The following is a 21,773-nucleotide window of genomic DNA, read 5'->3' as shown; positions in this document are numbered from 1 at the left end:
ATCTCAGAATGTGACCTTATCTGGGAATAGATAGAGATGTTACAGATGTAATTAGTTAGGATAAAGTCATATTGGAGTAGGATGGGCTTCTAATCCACTATGACTGGTGTCCTTATTTAAAAGAAAACAAAGGAGAATTTGCATACAGACAACACACAGGGAGGACCTCATGTGAAAATACAGAGAAATGGGTTATGCTTCTACAAGCCAAGAAACTCCAAAGATGGCCCACAAATCATCAAAAACTAAGTGAGAGAGCTAGAACAGATCTCACAGCCCTCGGAAGGAACCGAGCCTGCTGACACCTTGATCTTGGACTCTTGGCCTCCAGAACTGTGAGAGAATCAATTTTTGTTGTTTAAGCCACTCAGTTTGTGGTACTTTGTTAGAGCCGCTCTCACAAGCTAATACAACTACATATCTAGTTTTCCCCTCCAAACTTACCATCAGCTAATTTACTACTTCTAGGGGAGGAAGGAGTGAAGGCTAAGAAAGGTGTGTTATGCTAATAGATATCTCTTCCAAAGGGGGAGAGAGAATAATAGGAATGGGAAAAAGCATTTTCCCCAAAGAGCACATCAAAAAATAAGGATCAAGAATATCCCTGTGGGAACAATCAAAAACTCCTTTTGTAAGAATTTTTTTTTTAGAAGTTTCCTGATAACTGTAGATTGTAGATTGCTACCTAGAAGGCAGAAATATGAACCGGGAGAAAATTGTAAAGATCCTGAGCTATTGTGTTGTTAAAAGATTTTTAGTCCATATAAATTTCAGGAAAATGTTCTTCTTCTGGAGTGTTTTGGGACTTAGGAAGTCACTGACATTCCTCATATTCTGTGAACCCTAGCTGCAGCAGAATATTGGAGAAGACTGAAGGCAAAGCGGTGACAGGTAAATTTCTTGGGGGTGAGGAAATCATTGAATACTGTGATTGGGATGGTGGTTGTACAAGTGTTTACATTTGTCAAAAGTCATCTACCTATATATTTAAATCGTGTGTATGTAAATTATACTTCAATAAACTTGCTATTTTAGAAGATTCTACAAGAGAGTACTCCTTTCTTTCTCATTTTAATCTGAGCCTATGGGCAGTGGGCAGTGGCGACAGGATTACCATCTACCTAACAATGCAGGCCAATGCCTTTCATTCCTTTCTTCAGCACTATGCCTATACCAGCATTGACTTTCTTTCTGCTTAAAAAAATTCTATTATTTCTTCTTTTACTACACATTTGCTGGTGATGAATTTTAAGTCTGGGGTGGGTTTGTTTGTTTTTGGTCATAAAGAGTCTTTGCAGCACCTTCATTTTTTTTTTTCACTTTTTAAATGTTTTTATTTTGAAATAATTATAGATTTAAGGAGGGGCAAAATAGTACAAAAAGGTCCTGTGTACCCTCTATGCAGTTTCACCCAGGGGTTACTAAAGCACCATATCAAAACCAAGAATTGGACACTGAGACAATGGATTAGTGTAGTTCTGTGCACCTTCATTCTTGAAGATAACTCTTTTGGGTAGAATTCTAGGTTACCAGTTACAAATCTTGGAGCACTTTTAAGATGCAATTGTTTTCTTGTTTCTATCATTTCTCTCAAAAACTCAGCTAGCAGTCTTCCACCCTCTTCCCTCCTCTTTTTCAAAAGGAATGTCTTGTATTTCCCCCTTGTTGGGGAAATCATCAAAAAGACGTGACCACCCATTGACCCAAGAGCTGGACCCAGGCATTCAGTGGCTCCTGGCCATCTCCCCTGTCCTTGGAATGTTCCTTTTGTCTTCCCTGCTCCCTGAGACTGCTCCAAGGACACAGGCTTGACACAGTAACTGGTATTGAAAACACCTGCATGGTCTGCCTGGCTGCACCCAGTTAAAGCCTCTTTACAAGCTTTGAAGGTTTGGCTGGTGGGTGTGGGGAACCATTTGCCGTCTTGCTGTCACCCAAGACAAGCCTTGAATGTAAGTTCCCTTTGCTAAACTGCCACCTTCCAACCTGGAGTGGCCGCCTCATTTTTTTCTTTCTCCCTGCCCTGTATGTAAGGGGGCTGGTTTCAAATCATACCTGGGAAACTCCCAGGAGAAGGTTGAAAACCAACACCCCAGAAGCTTTTAACATTTGCTTTTGGCTTCCTGTGGTCTTGTTATGATTTCTCAAAGTGTGGTTGTTCTTATACTTACCATGTTTGGAAGGTGTAGGGCTTCTTGAATTTGTAGCTCATGGTCTTTCATGTTTGGAATATTATCACTGAATATTTCTTCAGAAATTTCTTCTACTTCTTTTTGCTTGGACTTCAATTGCACATGTGTTAAATCTTTTCACAATTTCCTGTATAGCTCACAGTTTTTGTATTTTTTTTCTCCATCCAGTAACATGTTTGTTCTCTACTGACCTATCGTTCAGTTTACTATTTCTCTTTTCTGCTGTGTCCAATCTGTGTCCAATTCATCTGCTGAATTCCTAATTTATTTTCCGTTTCTAAGATTTAAACTTGGTTCTTTGTTTTTTAAAAAAAAAAAGTTTTTGTATTTAGTTCTCTGGTGTGATTCTTCATTTTATTCCTCTGTTTTTCTTAGACATATTTTTAATATTTATTTTGAAGTACCTGGTTTTTATGCATTTGGTCCTGGCATATTATTGGCATACTTTGTCCTTTTGTTTTTTTTTTTTAATGATGGGCAATATAGATAAAAAGTTATAGAGGCTCTAGATGAGATTATCTTCCTCCAAAATGTATTCAGTTGTCTTCTAGAAGGCAGATAGAGCACTGGATTAATCTCTTTGAAGAAATGGAATTTTAGTCCCCAGAGGGGTCATTCATAAAACAACTCCATGTCTCCTTGTACAGTATAACTCCTAAACTTGCCTTCTGGTAAAATAGTGGTGTTATTTCCAGGGTAAGTTAGGTGCTGTGCTTTGTTGGGGATGACCTATTTCTGGTTTGGCCTTATTTCTTGGATGTAGTAATTACCCCTAAGATCTAGTCTTTCAGGACTCCCAAGTAGAAGCAAAAGGTGTTAGAGGTCTCGTCTACCTTAGCCTATCAAACCAGCATTGCGAAATGCCAGAATCTGCTGAGATCTTCAGCCTCCCCCAGGCAGATGGCCACCTGGTGTTCTGATATCTCGCCAGCCCACGTGCAACTTGAAAGTCGTCAAATCCCTTAAAAGAGAAATTACACATGGGATTTCAGGCTCACATCTCCACAGTGTTTCCTCTCTAGGATCTTGACTGCACAAATCTCAGATGCCTTGGCATCTCTGACCTCAAACTTCTTGTACTCACCCTGCCCCATTGCCAAAACCCCCAGGCTTTGGCTTTTTGCTCAGTCTGTGTTCCTGTTGATATCATTTGGCAAATGCATTTATTTGTGAGGCTCAAGGAAGGACTTACTGAGGAAATGACATTAAACTGAAGCATAAAGGAAAATAGGAGTAAGGCGATTATTGCTAACTGGAAATGCAGTTGCAGAAACAGGTGGGTGAAAGGAGAAATGTGGGATGTTGAACTAATTATCCTTAGCTCAAAGTACAGGGTCTGCTACACAGCAAGTTTTCGACAAATATCTGATGGTTAAACATTAATTCTAATTCAATGAATATTTGGTCTCTTTATTCCTCGCAGTAGATTATGAACTGAGGAAACAAAGTTGAATATATCATGTGCTTTTCTTTCAAGAAGTTCACAACGAAATGTTTCTTAAAAATACAATGGTTTCTATTCAAATGGTAAGAATAAAGTGCTAGTTGCCATTTTTTAAACTTTAAAAATTTTTAAGGTTTTAAAATTTTTTGTTGTATATATTTTAGGTGTACAACATGATTTTTGACATACATATACATGGTGAAATGATTAATGCAGTCAAGCTAAGTAACATATTCATCTCCTCACATAGTTACCTTTTCGAGTGTGGTGAAAACAACTGAAATTTACTTTCTTAGCAAATTTCCAGTATAAAATACACTATTAACTACACATATTGTGCTGTACTTTAGATCTCTAGAACATATTCATTCTACATAATTGCGACTTTGTACTCTGACCAATGTCTCCCCATTTCTGCCACCTTCCTAACCCTGGTAACTACTGTTTTACTCTGCTTCTAGATTCTACTTTTTTAGATTCCACATATAAATGAGATCAGGCAGTATTTTTCTTTGTCTGGCTCATTTTACTTAGCATAATGTCTACAGTATCTTATTGCAAATGGCAAGAATTCCTTCTTTTTTATGGCTACATAATATTCCACGATGTATAACTACCACATCTGTTGACATGATTGTATGGTTTTTATCTTTCATTCTGTTAATGTGGTCTATCACGTTGATTGGTTTGCATACATTAAAACAAACTTGCATCCCAGGGGTATATCCCACTTAGTCAAAATTGAGACTTAAACAATGAGATGAAAAAGTTTAAGATGATTATATGAGGAAATAGAGACTTTCACATGTGAAAATGGAATAGTGAAGTTTGTGAAATGGCTGGTCAGAGAACTCTAGCCAAATTTTAATTGTGTTAAAGAATGGGATCCGGAGACCCAGTAGGCTCTGATACCACCTATAATCAATGAAGCTGTGATTTGAATCCCAGTTACAAGCACTTCGGTAGCTCTCCTCACCTGCATTCACTCTAGCACAACCTCATGCTTCCTCTCTTGAGATTCTTCTTTGCAGGGTTTTCTCCCAAGATGCTTTGCTGCCATTCTGGAATCTTCACTCCACCCATCAACTTTACATGGAGTTCGTTCTCTACCTCTTCATTTTAACTGAACCTTGTTGTCTGAGAAGGGCACAATTGCTTCTCGGCTCTGTTGAAAGGAAGTTGCTCACTTGCCTACAGGCACTAGACACAATGTTGATATTCTCCTAGCTTCTTACTATATTTCTAAGTCATTTGTTTGCATATTTATGATAAAACATTTTCCTCATTGACACCAATCTTATTTAGCTATGAAACAATATACAGTTGACCCTTGAACGATGCAGAGATTAGGGGCACTGACCTCTGCATAGTCAAAAACCACATATAACTTTTGACTCCCCCCAAAACTTAGTTGAGGTGCCTGGGTGGCTCAGTCAGTAAAGTGTCTGACTTCCACTCAGGTCATGATCTCAGGGACTGGGATCCAGCCCCACTCGGAGCCCCACAAGGGACTCCACAGTCCTCACTCAGCGGGGAGTCTGCTTCTCTCTTTCCTTCTCCCTCTGACCCTCACCCCCCACCCCCATGTGCGTACACATGCACTGTCTCTCTCTCTCTCTCTCAAATAAATAAATAAAATATTTTTTTTAAAAGTCAGTTAACACATATTTTGTATGTTATATGTATTATATACTGTATTCTTACAACAAAGTAAGGTAGAGAATAAAAAATGTTAAAATCATAAGGGAAGAAAATATATTTACAGTACTGTACTATATTTATTGAAAAAATCCCCATATAAGTGGACCCACGCAATTCAAACCCATGTTGTTCAAGGGTGAACTGTACTATTGTCCTCAGAGTCTTTTACTGACAACCCAGTTTCTTCTCATTTTTTTAGCAAATTGCCACCAGCCTCTTGATCTTTTTCCCACCTCAGTCCCTCAGTCCTCCGGCATTGGCAACTTCACACCATGTGGCTGTGCCTAGACAGTGTGACCTCAAAATGCCTAGACTCCTTGCAGCGTCTAACATCTTCCACAATCCACCTGAGAACCTTACTACAATGGCCTCAATTAGATTCTTCAGTTTTATATATAGCACCTTCCACTTCTGTGATTTTCATAAATTAGGAGCTTTGATTTTTTAAGCTCTAAGTCAAATAGCATTTGAGTTATTTGCTTTTTGAGGACTCAAGAAAGTTAATTGTGAAACCATCTAGCCTGTTCCTTTGCTGGGGAATAGAAAGAATAGCTCTTTGACAGACTTTTCTATATTATTCATAAAATCTGGTATGTTAAAAATGTCTCTTTTGCAGTAATTTTCATCAGTTTATTTTTCCAGAAATTCATCCATTCCCATCTAGTTTCCTTATTTCTTTGAATAGAGCTGAACAAGGTCATTCTTAAAATTCCTTGAAGTTTCTCTGTATTGTGGCCTTTCATTCATTTCAACTCTAAGACTTTGTAGTTTCTCCTTTTTTCATTAAGTAAATTAGTGATTTTCCTTCTCTCTTGTTGGCTCACTCTCCCCTTCTCTTTCATTTTTTCTCCTTTTCCATCTTAGTGTAATTTTTTTCCTCTTCCAAAGGCAACAAAGGTTCTGAAAATAGTTTTCCAAACTGTTTTTCAGTATGTTTACTACATACATATGTGCCTGTGCGTATATGCATGTATGTGTTATATGTACGTATATGTGTAATGACATTTTAAAATATTTTTCTCATTTTAAAATATTTTAAAACTACACCTGGTTTTGTAGTAGGAAAGGAGTGCGACCAGGATATATCAGGCAATTAGAATGCACTTTAATTGCTTTATACACGAAGTGATGATTTTATTGGAAATACTCTATTTTTACCACTTTATCAGCCAATAGGTTTATGAAAAAGTGCTCAACATCACTAATGAACAGGGGCATGTGAATCAAAGCCACAATGAGCTATCACCTCACTCCTGTTAGAATGAGTATTCTCAAAAAGACAAGAAATAACAAGTGTTAGGATGTGGAGGAAAGGGAATCCTTGTGCACAGTTGGCAGGAATACAAATTAGTATAGCCAGTATGGAAAGCAGTATAGAGGTTCCTCAAAAAATTAAAATAGAACTACTATATGAACCAGAAATTTCACTTCTGGGTATATAGCTGAAGGAAAAGAAATTAATATCTCAAAGAAGTATCTGCACACCCATGTTCATTGCCACATTATTCACAATAGCTAAGATGTGAAAACAACCTAAGTGTCCATTGATAGATGAACAAGTAAAGAAACTCACATATATACATAATGGAATATTATTCAGCCCTCAAAAAAGGAAATTCTACCATTTGCAATACTGTGTGAACTTGGAGGACATAATGCTTAGTGAGATAAGCCAGAGACAGAAAGACAAATATTACATGCTATCTATGTGGAATCTAGACAAGTTGAACTTAGTGAAACAAAAAGTAGAATAGTGGTTGCCAGGGGTTAAGGAGTAGTAGAAATGGGATGATATTGGTCATAGAGTACAAACTTATAGTTAATGTACAACATGGTGATTATAGTTAATAATAACATATTGTATACTTGAAAATTGCTAAGAGTAAATCTTAAAAGCTCTCATTACAAGAGGAAAAAAAGTGTAACTGTGTGATGCTGGATGTTAACTAGACTTATTGTGATGATCATCTCACCATATATACATATATCAAATCATTATGTTGTCTACCTGAAACTAATGTAACATTATATGTTAATTATCTCCATAAAAAATAACTAAGAAAATTGAAAAACCTAACATTACACCTTGAGGAACTAGAAAAAGAAGAACAAACTAAGCCCAAAGTTAGGAGGTAGGAAGGAAATAACCATGATAAGAGCAGAAATTAAATAAAATAGAGACCAAAAAACAATAGAAAAGATCAACAAAACTAAGATCTGGTTCTTTGAAAAGAAAAACAAAATTGACAAATCTTTGAGTAACTAATACAAAAAGAGAGAAGTCTCAAAATTAGAAATGAAAAAGGATACAGTGCAGCTGATACTATAGAAATACAGGGTCATAAGAGACTGCTATGAACAACGACACACCAACAAATTAGAGAACCTAGAAGAAATGGTAAAATTCCTAAAAACATACAACCTAACAAGATTGAACAGGAAGAAATAGAAAATCTGAACACCAATAATGAGTAAGGAGAATGAAGCAATAATCCAAAACCTCCCAACAAAGAAAAACTGAGGACCATATGGTTTTACTGGTGAATTCTACCAACATTCAAAGAAGAGTTAACACCAATCCTTCTCAAACTCTTCCCCCAAAATGAAGAGAACACTCCCAAACTCATTTTATGAGGTCCACATTACTCTGACACCAAAGCCAGATAAGGACACTACAGAAAAGAAACCCAATTCAACAGCATGTTAAAATGACTACATTCCAGGATAGAGTGGGATTTATCCCTGGCATATAAGAATGGCTCAACATATATAGATCATAAATGTGATACACCACATTAACAAATGAAAAATAAAAATCATGATCATCTCAATAGATGCAGAAAAAGCATCTATAAAATTCAACACAGTTTCATAATAAAAACTTTCTACAAATTGGGAATAGAAGGAATGTATCTCAACATAATAAAGGCCATACATGACAAGACCATAGCTAAAATCCTGCTCAATGATGAAAGATTGAAAGCTTTCCTCCAGGAATAGGAATAAGACAAGGATGCCCACTCTTAGTACTCCTTGTTCAACGTGGTACTGGAAGTCCAAGCCAGAGCAATTAGGCAAGATAAAGAAGTAAAAGGTATCCAGGGGTACCTGAGTGGCTCAGTCAGTTAAGCGTCCAGCTCTTGATCTCTGCTCAGGTCGTGATCTCAGGGTCATGGAATTGAGCACTACATGGGGCTCCATGCTCAGCATGGAATCTGCTTGGGATTGTCTCTGTTTCTCTCCCTCTGCTCCTTACCTGCTTGGGTGTGTACTCTCTCTCTCTTTCTAAAATAAATAAATCTTAAAAAAATAATAAAATAAAAGGCATCCAAATTAGAATGGAAGAAGTAAAACAGTCACTGTTTTTAGATAACATGACCTTACATATAGAAAATCCTAAAGACCACCAAAGAACTGTTGGAACTGATAAACTCAGTAAGTTGCAGGGTACAAGATTAACGTACAAAAGTCAGTTGTATCTCTATATACTAACAACTAACTATCATGAAAAATTCTGTGTTCTGTCTGTATATAAAGTAAGAGTCCTGGGTTTTGTATAGAGAACTTTGAAAGGTAGTACTTATTTTTTTTTTTAAAGATTTATTTATCCATTTCAGAGACAGAGCACGTGCGAGGGAGCAGGGGTTGGGGCAGAGGGAGAGAGAAAAACCCTGAAGCAGACTCCCTGCTGAGCACAGAGCCTAAGGCGAGGCTTGATCCCAGGACTCCAAGACCATGACCCAGCCAAAATCAAGAGTCAGCTGCTTAACTGACTGAGCCACCCAGGTGCCCCGAGAGGTGGTTCTTAAAAAATTACTGTTCATTGTTATCAATTTTTCTATCAGTTGGCTCTAACAATACAAGAAAGGAGAGATGGAGGAAAGAAGAAAGGAGAGAGGAAAAACGGAGGGCTGAGAGAAGGAACCAAGGAAGGAGAAATGAAACATAATAAGAGGAAGGAAAGAATCATGAAAAACAATTATGAAGACTTACCTCTGTGTGACTTACTATGGGAAGTGATGGATATGTTAATTAACTTGATTACAGGGATTATTTCACAATATATGTATGAAAGCATAAAGTAGTAAACTTTAAATATACACAATTCCTATGTGTTAATTATACCTCAATGCTGAAAACAAATCATAGAGAAAACTTGAGAATATGGATGATTTAAATCTCATTCAGAGATTATTTATTTTTGCTTTAGGTAGGCATTTAGGATGAGGCAGAACACCTTAATCCAAAATAGTATCGAGGTTACTGGAAACTGGGTTTCAGTCTTTGTGATGATTTGGTTTGCTCTTGCTCTGAGTGTTCCCGTTGAAAGCATAGGGTTTTTGCTAGGACCCTCCCTCCTTGCTTGACCCTGACCAACAATTTCCCCAGCCTCTTACAGCTTCAAAAATCTGTTTGGTTTATTAGCAAGTAATCTGGGTTATATGTTTTTGAGCTCCTCAGACATTACTTTTCACTTAGCAAATTCCTCAAGATGAAAAGTGATACAGAATGGTGAGCTCCCAGTAAGGGTTTTTCTTTTTCTTCTTTTTTTTTTCTTTCCAGGATCATGGACACTCCAGCTATTTTTGCTTTTGTAGCTCTTGAATGCCTTTATGCTGAACTTTATCTATAGATACATTGTGACTAAAATCTGGGTCTACTTCAAGGACCTCACTGGCTGAGTGCTGCAGTAGATATAAGCAGGAATGACTTCTCAGAATGCCCTGGTGCCCAGGTCTTCCTATGCATGCCCCCCTTTTTGAATTACAATTTTTGAGATAATTGCCAGTTCACATATAGTTGTAGGATGTAATACAAGAGTTCTTCTGTACTCTCAACCCATTGTCTCCTAATGGGGACATCTTGAGAAACTGTAGTACAATATTGCTGTTGACATTGCTATAATCTTCTTTATCTTTTTTGTAAACAAAGTACTATTATGGTCTGTGTCTATTAATCTCCATATCTTAAATCTTAGTGGTTCTGTTTCTGTTGTTCATTGTTTGCACTGGCTCCCACGCCTGGCGCTACTTTGTTTCCTTTCTTGCTAGTCATTATCTTTCACTGTGTGCTAGTTACTGCATTTGAATAATTGTTGATAGGAATCATGGTGGCTTGAGTTGTTTGCTTATTCAGTTCACCTTGAGGCACCACCTGTCCTTGACCATCTTATATCCAAGTTCAAGGCTTTAGACTCTCCATCTTCAGGGCACCAAATCTGTGGGAGACTTGGTCATTTCAGGCTTCCCCTTCTCCTGAGGATATATGTGAGGTGTATCACTCAGAACCATCACCTGGACATATCCTTGGTTTTGACTTATCCTCTCATCCCAAAAGAACACTAAATCCTCCACCTGAGTTGGTAACAACACTTCCTTCTGATCGGTCAAATACTCTCATGGCAAAAGCATTTTTTAATAAGGATTTTAAAAAATATTTTTAAGTAATCTCTGTACCCAACATGGGGCTCAAACAACCCTGAGATCAAGAGTCACATGCTCCACTGACTGGGCCAGCCAGGTGCCCCAAAAAGCATTTTTGAGTGTTAGGTCTACTTCTCTGGGTTCTCAGTTTGTGGTGAGGCAATTCCTTATTGTCCTCATGCGGAATTTAAGATCTATTTAACATTTTATCATCTGCTCCAGTTGTGCTCACCTTTGGACTGGTAAAAATGATCAAGCCTGCCATTGCCCCAAAGGTAAATTATATGCATATGCGTGGGAGATTAAATTTGCCCCTGTGTATACAGGTAACCATATTACCTGACCAAGAAATGTCCTCACCTCCTACATCTTTGCTCAGAAGTTACCTTCCCAGTGAGACCTACATTGACTCCTCCCAGCCCCTGACATGTTAGTCTCCCTTACTCTGCTCTAGCAGTTTTTTTCTTTCTCTAAGCATGGCTCTCCTAATAATCTGAATCACCAACTTGTTTGTGTCATTGTATCTCCCATGCTATAAGATAAATTCCATGAGAGCAGGTTTCTCTGCAGTCTTGTCACTTATATTCCCCATAGCCTGGATGCTTGTCACTTATATTCCCCATAGCCTAGGACAATCCCTGGAATATAAGATCATTCAATATAATTTTTGAATGCATGAAAGAACAAATAATGAAATGATTAAAGCCTTATAAGTTTGTCAGCAAAAAGAAAGATTTTTGTGTCTGAAACACTAAAGAGGGGGCAGGAAAAGTAAATGTGTTTGTAGTCAACCTGTAAAGGTGGTTAAGTCCTACAGGGTGCAGTCAAAAATTCAGAAGAGAGTCCAGTTCCCTCCAATTTCCTGAGCAGGATGGGCTTGACCATGAATTCTTCCAAGACTTTGTTCACTCCTTGTCCTTAAGGAGGCCAGGAACCCTGCTCATTTCCACAGAGAAGCCACCTGTTTTAACCTGACAAAATTCACAGGTCAGTCAGGGCCATCTCATCCTCTTATCCTCTGGGTAGCCCCATATTGTGACTGGGCCAGAGATCAAGTGCACAGGCCAGAATTTCATGGGTCCACAAAGCCCATCCTCAGCCGATGACCTTCTTGCGGGAAAAACAATTCCACCAATTTTCTGTCTGGTTCCACTTTGTCATTTCCTCTCAGAGGTACTCAGTTATACGTAGAGTTTTCACACTCATTACAGGATAAAATGTTATTGAAAATGGACACAGTCTTAAAGGTTTGGAGGTACAATAACCCTAACTTATGGCAGAGAATATTTGAAGAAAATATGTGAATTAAATTTTAAAAGGATTTCAACTGATAAGGTATACCTTCACGTGTATCAATATGTGTTTCTAATTATGAATTTCATTAAAGTAACTCACTATGGGCCTCTGATTTATAATTTGATATAAAAAAAATCCACCCTCTTCATTTACTAGAAAGCTCCACACTGGCTAATGGCCTATGGTCCTATGTATTTAGACCATAGATACTATTTCCTTTTATTATTATGGTATATTATCATATCAAAATCATAAAATAACAGATTTCATTAAGAAAATATTTTTCTGCCAAGCTCTGTCTTCAGATCCCCCTTCATCTCACTGTTCCTGAGGCTGTAGATGAGGGGGTTCAACATGGGTATCACTACCATGTAGAACACAGACACCATCTTGTTCTGGTCAGTTGAGTAGCAGGACTTGGGCATCACATAAATGAATGTGATGGTCCCATAGAACAGAGTGACCGGGGGCACGTGGGTGGCTCAGTCATTAAGCATCTGCCTTCAGCTCAGATCATGATCCCAGGGTCCTGGGATCGAGTCCCACAACGGGCTCTCTGCTCAGCGGGGAGCCTGCTTCTCCCTCTCCCTCTGCCCCTCTCCCCTGTTTGTGCTCTCTTGTGTGCTCTCGCTCGCTCTCTCTCTCTATCAAATAAATAAATAAAATCTTAAAAAAAAAAAAACCAGAGTGATCGTGGTGAGGTGGGATGTTCAGTTGCAGAAGGCCTTGTGGCATCCCTTGGTGGAGCTCATCTTCAGGATGGTAATGAGAATACAGATGTAGGAGACCCTATGACACACACCGTGACTATGATGATGGAGCCAGCCATAAATGAGGGGACAACTGTGGGGATACTGCCATCAGAACAGGAGCGTTTAACTAAAGGAGCAAAATCACAGAAAATATGATAGACTTGATTTAGTCCAATGTCTACTCATCAGAACCAGTTAGCAGGAAATGGAAACCCCAGCAGTGTAAGGAGCAAGTGCAAAAAGACCCATAGACAGACCTTCCATCTACATGACTGAAGGTGATGGGTAGGGGTTATAACTAGTCCCTCAGGAAGGAGGAATCTGTGGCAGCACTCAGAACCTGATGTTTATATTTGATTTATCTTTAATTTTGAGCATGCACAGTAAAGTACATATGGCTCTCATTCCTGAATATGCATTGAGACTGTCTTATGACAAGTTCTCCAAAGGCAGAGCCTTAGACAGCAATTCCTATGCAAGTGGTTTAGTGAGGAGTGATGTCCAGGGAAAACTTACAAGGATGAGAGAGAAGCAGGAGAAGCCAGATAAAGCTGTGGGCTCTGCTGAAGGGTGGCTTCATTCTGATCCAACAGGCAGCACTGAAGCCTGGAATGATACTTCAGAGGTGTCCTACCCCACAGCAACAGGGTGTGTTTGTCACTGTTGTCCCTAAATCACTGTTTCCTTCTGTTGTTGGTAATGGGCCACCCTGGGGTGAGGACATCCTCTCCCCAATAATTCCAGTCAGTTATGTTTCTTTCAGTAGAGAGCCATTTTCAAAAGAGCATGGCTGTGAACGTTAGCAGCTAGCTCTCAGAGAAGCTGTTCACTGGCTTGGCAAGAGAGCTCTAGGAAAGGCACAGAAATGTCTGTCTAGCTTTAAAAGTCCCGTTTTACTGTTATTTACAGCTCGCTGGACTGTTGCATCACATCTGCTAGCACTGAGGTTCTGGATGCAGTGGAGGACATCCAAAGTAAGTGCCTCGCCTAATAGAACTCCTTCTTGATGACCTTAATTTTTCTCTTGGGTTTTAACCTTAGACAAACAAAGGGCTTTTTGGATAGGTGGAATTTGTTCTGAACCTTGAAGCATGGGCAAGAGTTTGAATAGGAAAACTCAAAAAAAGGGATTTTCAGAAAGAATAGACTTCAGAATGAGGAAAGTACAGAATTTCATCAGGAGACAGTGTATTGACTGGCTTGCCACAACTATTGAGGGTTATGACAGTAGATATTGGAGAAAAGACTTGATAGCACATTAGGTAGAAAATAGCACAGATGGTGGAGGCCAAGCTAATGAGAGAGACAATTAAGAACCATTGTGAATCTCATGAATGGCAGAGCAGTGACTAGGGATTTTCTTTTTCAGCAAGGTCCTCCTTAGCAGAGTGGCCTCAGGAGAAAGAAATCACAGTGCTCATGCTGCATGTTCATTTTCTTCCTATTCGCCTTCTTCTGAACATTTCCCCGGGCAGTAGCTTCTCAAGACCCGCCAGCCCCTTGCCCTGTGTTTAGGGCAGAGGAGATCTAAGGGACTTGGCACATTTTCAGAATTATAAAATAATGACATTTTACTTCCTGTAAAGTTACTTCCCCTGAGGGAATATCTACATCCCAAGATATATGTATATATATATATATATATATATTTTTTTTTTTTTTTTTAAAGATTTTATTTATTTGACAGAGAGACACAGTGAGAGAGGGAACACAAGCAGGGGGAGCAGGAGAGGGAGAAACAGGCTTCCCACTGAGCAGGGAGCCTGATGCAGGGCTCAATCCCAGGACCCTGGGATCATGACCTGAGCTGAAGGCAGATGCTTAACAACTGAGCCACCCAGGTGCCCCCCAAGATATATTTTTAACAAGTTGAGTTTCCATCATTTTGATTGTCAAAGAAGAAGTGCAAACATCATTGGAAAGTCTCTATGGTAGGTCAAGATTTAAAAACCTTTTTGAGGACATCACAGTGGGTATTAGATCACAGAGCACAAGACTTCTGGTGTCTAAAGCAGTGGTCTCTAGATAATGGTCTCCAGTGGAAGAACTCTCATTAAAATCTTCATGGTGCTTAGTTCCATCCTTAAGGAATGGAGAAGACACAGCCTTTTGTGTGATAGGAGACTCTAATGTCAAAGGGGACAATCGCCTGAAAATTTATCCCTGAATGAGGGGATACATGAACTCATAGGAAGAACTGCAGAAAACCATACTTGAGTTGCAAGACCATAAGTTCTTCCTCCAGCTTAATATCTTATGATTTTAAAGGACTGGGAGGTGATCCTCCTTCCATGGAAGGTAGGAATTTTAGAGTTGCTTTCCTCCCTACAATGAACATTTTTCTATATCCTCTAATAATTAAGTACCCACAGTGTTAATAGCCTGTTAGAAGGTATTAAAGAAACTGTGGCCTCAGAGAAGCTGGAAATTAAGAATGTTGTCAATTCCCTACTCGTGGTAGAGATGGAATCCAAAACTCTCCACAGGGGAAGATTTGAAGAACTGAAAACAAAGCATAGGATAGTAAACTCAAGGTAAAATCCAGGTTAATAAAGAAGGTAAGGCTTGGGGAAAACAAACAGAAGAGCTGGAAAAATGGATAGGCATCTTGCTCTCCAGTGCCTACCAGTATCATCAGGAAGAATGGAAATAATGTCATATTGACATAATCTTCTATCACCACTGTACTAGAATAGAATGAAAAAAAAAAACCCAGAATTTACCAACAACATATATGAAAAGAAAGTATCATGAAAGTCAAATGTTTTCAATCAAAAATAATGAGAAATGTGCAGAGTACATACACCCTCACATCCTGGACATTTCTCAAAGGCTTGCAAAAAACTTGTAGTGGATATGAGCAGAGATGTGTTGTTTTCAAAAGGCTTCTCTAGCGATACTGGCATGCCCCTTAGCAGATGATCACTTAAGTTGGTCAAATGTGATTCAATACCTCACTATAAACATGGTCATAATAATAGCACTTATTTATTTCTTAGGATAGCTGTGAGGATGTAGGAGATTGTATAACTGACTCATGCAATAAAGATTAGAAGTTATTAGAATTATCTGGTGTATAAGCAAAGGGGATCTAAAAGAAGTCTACATTGAAGAGATGTAGCGTGATTATAGATAGAACATAGAAAAGCTGGTGGTAGGGGGTGCGTGGGTTGCTCAGTCAGTTGAATGTCTGACTCTTGGTTTTGGCTCAGGTCATGATCTCAGGGTCCTGAGATCAAGCCCCATGTTGGGCTCCAAGCTCAATGGGAAGTCTGCTTAAGATTCTCTCTCTTCCTCTACCCCTCCCCTCATGTGCTCACTCTCTCTCTCTCTCTCAAATAAATAGGGGTGCCTGGGTGGCTCAGTCAATTAAGCATCTGCCTTCAGCTCAGGTCATGATCTTGGGGTCCTGGGATTGAACCCTGTGTGGGGCTCCCTGCTCATCGGGGAGCCTGCTTCTCCCTCTCCCTCTGCACCCCCCCACTCATGCTCTCTCTTTCTCAAATAAATAAAATCTTTAAAAATAATAAAATAAATCTTTAGAAAAGAAAAGCTGGTGGTATGTGAAGGATAGAGCTAGAAGAGGAAAAGGTGAGGCTGTTACAGAAATTCAAATGAGAGGTAGCATAGAATGCAGGAGACATTTTTTAGTTAAGATCCTAGAATCTAGAAAATGTAGGCAACAAGAGAGAATGAATCAAATTAATCTAAGCAAGGGCCTGAAAAATGAGTAAAAGTCTGATAGGAAATAAAATGGTGCAGGGGAAACAGAGGCAGAGGGAACACCATGTAAAAAGGCACAGCAGCATGAGGATCACGCTCTGCGCGGGAACAGGAGGGTGCAGCTGCCTGTTTGGTTGGGTAGAAGGAGCCAGGAGCAGTATTTAGGCACCAGTTGTGATGAGGATTGGACATCATGCTGGGGTATTTGGATTTTCTCCTATACACAGTGTGTAGCTATTCACTATTTTTGACACTATCAGTGACTTAACATATCCTGTGTTTAGGAATCTAACATCTGATCACAGGGTAGTGAATGAAATGAAAATGCAACAGATTTGTGACTAATGGAGAACTATGCAGGTACCATATTTACCCTGTGGGAAAGGTCCAGGACAATAGCAGGGGAAATAAAAACAAAAACAAAAAACAAACAAAAAACACAAAAATGGGGGCAAACAGACATCTGGAATTTTGGAAGTGACTTATTGGTAAAAAGATGAGGAAGGAGTCAAAACGGGTCTGATGGTGACTCTGATGTGTATAACTCAATCTGGAAATACAGGAGGAAACTCTGACATGTGGGGGAAATATGGTCAGGTCTGTTCTGAAAATCTTGCATTCAACACTTGAACACTCTCGCACTGGAAATGTGCCAGAAGTTATTGGAGATTCGTTTTTGGTAGTAGCAGAAATTGGAGAGTTATACAAGGTAAGTGGTAGCTGAAGCAATGAGAATGGAAAAACATTCCCTTTAGAGGTAAATAGGGGAACCTTCAGAGGAAAAGTAGCATGATATGGTCTCAAAGACAAGCCATACGGTCTAGGTTGAAGATTGCTCGGGTGGATGAGTTTGCCACATAGGATCTTTGTGTTGGCTGTGAACTGTACACATACTGTTCTCTCCTCTGATCTACACCTATTGATGGCTTACTGACATTCTAGTCTCCATTTAAGCATGTCACCTCCTCGGAGAGGAGGCTTCTCTGACTTCATAGACAAAAGCAGTCATTCACTCTCACATCACAGAGATCCTATGTGTCTGGTTCCATATTCTTTCCCATGTGTAAAAATGCCTGGCACATCATATACATTTAGTCAATATGTATTGAATGAATTCACGGCTTCTGTAGTCACTTAACCACTCCGTAACTTGCTTTCATTGTTTTAGAAATCAGAATGAAAATTCTACATAGACTTGTGAGGATTACATGAGACAGCTCTATCTCACTCCAGCACGTTATAGGTATTAAGTGGTTGCTTGTTACCTGGCCTGACTCCTCTTGTATTCTTTGCCCAAACTACAATGCAAATAGAAAACAGCAACTCTTCAACCATCAATGTATTTGTTTTCTTCTGTTTTTAATCTTTATGATTCCTACGGAATAATTTCCAGTCAGGGTTTATCTTTTTCTCTTGTACACTCCTTCAGTTTCCACTGCTGATTATTTACTATTTTTCTTTCCTTTCAACTTTAATAGTGACTGAAATTAGAATTAAAATTCTGTTGTCTTCCTATCACTTTTCTGTCCTCACCTCTTATAAGATCAGATGCTGAATGAACAATCTAAATAGAAATATGATTGGCCAAATTGACCTAAAGAATTTGAGTTGATTCTATTCAGATCTGTACTTCAAAGTAAGCCGTATAACAAGTATACCTGCTAGAAAATGTCCTGGATGTTTTGCTAAAAACTCAAAAGTTGACTAGAACGTTATGACCAGAATATGCCATTCTAGAATGAGACAGTACCTTCAAAATCATTTGACTTCAAACTAGACCATTATATTAGGCATCTGGAAAAAAAATTTCAATGAGAAATTCTTAAGAACTTAAAAATTATTGATATGTATTAAGAGCTGATATTATATATCTCAAGCTCCAAATACTGCCATTGGATAGAACCTAGCAGAAGTTATACATTGCATTCATTTTTTAAAAATTTTTTATTGTTACGTTAATCACCATACATTACATCATTAGTTTTTGATGTAGTGTTCCATGATTCATTGTTTGTGCATAACACCCAGTGCTCCATGCAGAACGTGCCCTCTTTAATACCCATCACCAGGCTAACCCATCCTCCCACCCCCCTCCCCTCTAGAACCCTCAGTTTGTTTTTCAGAGTCCATCGTCTCTCATGGTTCGTCTCCCCCTCCGATTTCCCCCTCTTCATTCTTCCCCTCCTGCTATCTTCTTCTTTTTTTTTTTTATCTTAACATATATTGCATTATTTGTTTCAGAGGTACAGATCTGAGATTCAACAGTCTTGCACAATTCACAGCGCTCACCATAGCACATACCCTCCCCAGTGTCTATCACCCAGCCACCCCAACCCTCCCACCCCACCCCCGACTCCAGCAACCCTCAGTTTGTTTCCTGAGATTAAGAATTCCTCATATCAGCGAGGTCATATGATACATGTCTTTCTCTGATTGACTTATTTCGCTCAGCATAACACCCTCCAGTTCCATCCACGTCGTTGCAAATGGCAAGATCTCATTCCTTTTGATGGCTGTATAATATTCCATTGTATATATATACCACATCTTCTTTATCCATTCATCTGTTGATGGACATCTTGGCTCTTTCCACAGTTTGGCTATTGTGGACATTACTTTGCATTCATTTTATTCCTACAGTTTTCACGTTTGGAGCTGCTTCATGATGATGAACTGATGAAAAAGGATTGCATTGACTTCCCTAAATTCTTTAAATGTCATATTCATTTTAATCAATAGTTTATTAAGCACTCCTAAGTACCAGGTTACCAGTCAATCTCAAAAAGCATTTGAAAATGTGGCATCACAAAATCCAGTGGGTGAGAACAAAGCAATTTTACTCATGTTTTCCTGCTTAAGTGTAGATCCTGATTGGAAAAGAGAGAGATAAGAGTGCTTTTGTGAGTAGAATCCATGAAGATATTTGGTTATACAGATTCTCCTATTAGCATCCTTCTCAGCATGCTGACTCCTGAACTTGACTTCAGTCAGGTACATTTAGGGTCCCTTTCTCAGGCTCTCCCATGCAGGGTTGCCTGAAACTTGCCCCAGTTTTCTTGACTAAAGTCTAGGTGACATCTGTGCTGCAGCAGCTTTTTACAATCATCTCAGAGGTTTAGCCTCCAGAAGCTCTGAATCTGTGGAAGACAGTTGCTGCCTGCACCATGAGCATGGGCAATCACACCACAGTGAGCACATTCCTTGGCAATCACACCACTGTGAGCACATTCCTTGGCAATCACACCACAGTGAGCACATTCCTTGGCAATCACACCACAGTGAGCACATTCCTTGGCAATCACACCACAGTGAGTACATTCCTTGGCAATCACACCACAGTGAGCACATTCCCTCTGTGGGGGTTTTCCAGTTTCCCAGACTTGCAGGGTCTTCTCTTTGTGATGATTTTCTTCTCCCATGTGACCATCCTAGCTGCAAATGTTTCCATAATGGTGGCCATCAGACTCAGTCACAGCCTTCATGCCCCCATGTACTTTTTCCTCTGTGGCCTATCCTTTTCAGAACCCTGTCCCACTATGGCAATCATCCCCCGCATGTTAGTGGACTTGCTCTCTGACAGCAAGACCATTTTTCTTCCTGAGTGTGCCACACAGATGTTTTTCTTCTTTGGTTTAGCAGCCAATAACTGCTTCATCATGGCTGCCATGTCCTATGACCGTTATACTGCCATTCACGACCCACTGCACTACCCCATCTTGATAACCCATAAGATCTGCTTTCAGTTCATCATGGCCTCTTGGCTGGTTGGGTTCCTGGTTTCCCTGTGCATCGTCATCATTGTGTTCAACTTGTCTTTCTGTGACTCCAACATCATCCAGCACTTCTTCTGTGACATCTCAGCTGTGATCTGCCTTGCCTGTGACTACACCTCCCGTCAGGAAAGGGCTATTTTTGTGCTCTCTGCCTTTGTGTTGGTGGGCAGCTTTGTCTTCATCACGAAGTCCTATGTCTTCCTTGTGTCCACAGTTGTGAAGATGCCCTCTGCCCGGGGGAGGGATAAGGCCTTCTCCACTTGCTCCTCCCACCTCACTGTGGTGTGCATACACTACGGATTTGCTGGTTTTGTCTACCTGAGGCCCAGGGACAGGGACTCGTTGCGTGAGGACATGCTGATGGCTGTCACATGTGCAGTGCTGACACCTCTGCTGAACCCCATCGTGTACAGTCTCAGAAACAAAGAGATGCAGATGGCCCTGAGGAAGGTACTAGGCAAGACAGATAGGCTCATCCCTCAGATGGTGAATAAAAGGACACTGGACATTTAAAAATGTATAGACTGCTGATAAATAAAAGTAGAAAAAGTGGAGTATTTCCAATGAAATCGTCTCTTTGTGTACAAAGCAATTAAAGTATTAACTAATTACCCAAAATATCCTGACATCACCATTTTTCTAGTACAGTGTATAGTTTTAAAATATGTGTACATATGTTTGTGTGTGGTGTACACATATATACATATGAGCATCCTTAAAGAATCCAAACTTGTTTTGTAACACAGTATTTTCATGATACACATCTGGTGTCTTTTCTAAGAACTTTCTGACTAGCCCTGTATCTTGAACATTTCTCCTACTTTTTTCTAAAGGTTTATAGTTTATAGTTGTTACATCCAGGCCCATGTTCTATTTTGTGTTAATCCTTATGTAAGGTGTGAAGTTTATGTCAAGGTGCTTCTGCCCTCCATGGGTGTCTCATTGCGCCAGCACTGTTTGTTGAAAGGCCTTCCTTCTTTCATTGGATTGCTTTGGTACCTTTTTAAGAAAAATCAGTTGGGCACGCTTGTGTGGGTCTTTCTCTGGCTTCTCTAGTCAGCCTCTGTGATTTGTGTGTCTAATCTTCCACCAGTAACACCCTGTCTTGATGACTGTAGCTAAGCAGTAAGCCTTAATATCACGTGAAGTGATTCTTCCCACCTTATTCTTGTCTTTCAAAATTATTTTATATATTCTAGGACTTTTCCTTTTTAGTAATGTAAGCATTTAGTGCTGTAAATTTCCCTCTCAGCACCGCTTTATCTCAATCTCCCATGTTTTGATATGTTGCTTTTTATTTTCATCTGTTGTATGTATTTTTTTAAGTACTGAAGTCCCAGGTCTTTTTTTGTCATTTATTTTCTGAGAACTTCCTTTAGCAATTACTTAAGATAGCTTGACAAAGCTATCTTATGAGAATAAATTCTCATAGCTTTCTTTCATCTGACATATCTTTATTACTCCATTTC

The 21,773-nt window shown here is 39.3% G+C and overlaps 1 protein-coding gene across 1 annotated transcript; it reads left to right on the top strand.

The window, feature by feature from the left end:
• Positions 1–19,695: 19,695 nt before the first annotated feature.
• On the top strand, positions 19,696–20,817 carry LOC116646235 (olfactory receptor 10T2-like). Its single transcript, XM_032426827.1, has one exon. The coding sequence runs from the start codon at positions 19,696–19,698 to the stop codon at positions 20,815–20,817; it is 1,122 nt and encodes a 373-aa protein (XP_032282718.1).
• Positions 20,818–21,773: the final 956 nt, after the last annotated feature.

The sequence above is a fragment of the Phoca vitulina genome, unplaced genomic scaffold, assembly GCF_004348235.1.
Source record: "Phoca vitulina isolate PV1807 unplaced genomic scaffold, GSC_HSeal_1.0 scaffold36, whole genome shotgun sequence".
Classification (NCBI taxonomy): domain Eukaryota; kingdom Metazoa; phylum Chordata; class Mammalia; order Carnivora; family Phocidae; genus Phoca; species Phoca vitulina.
This window is presented reverse-complemented; position numbering and strand designations above follow the sequence as displayed.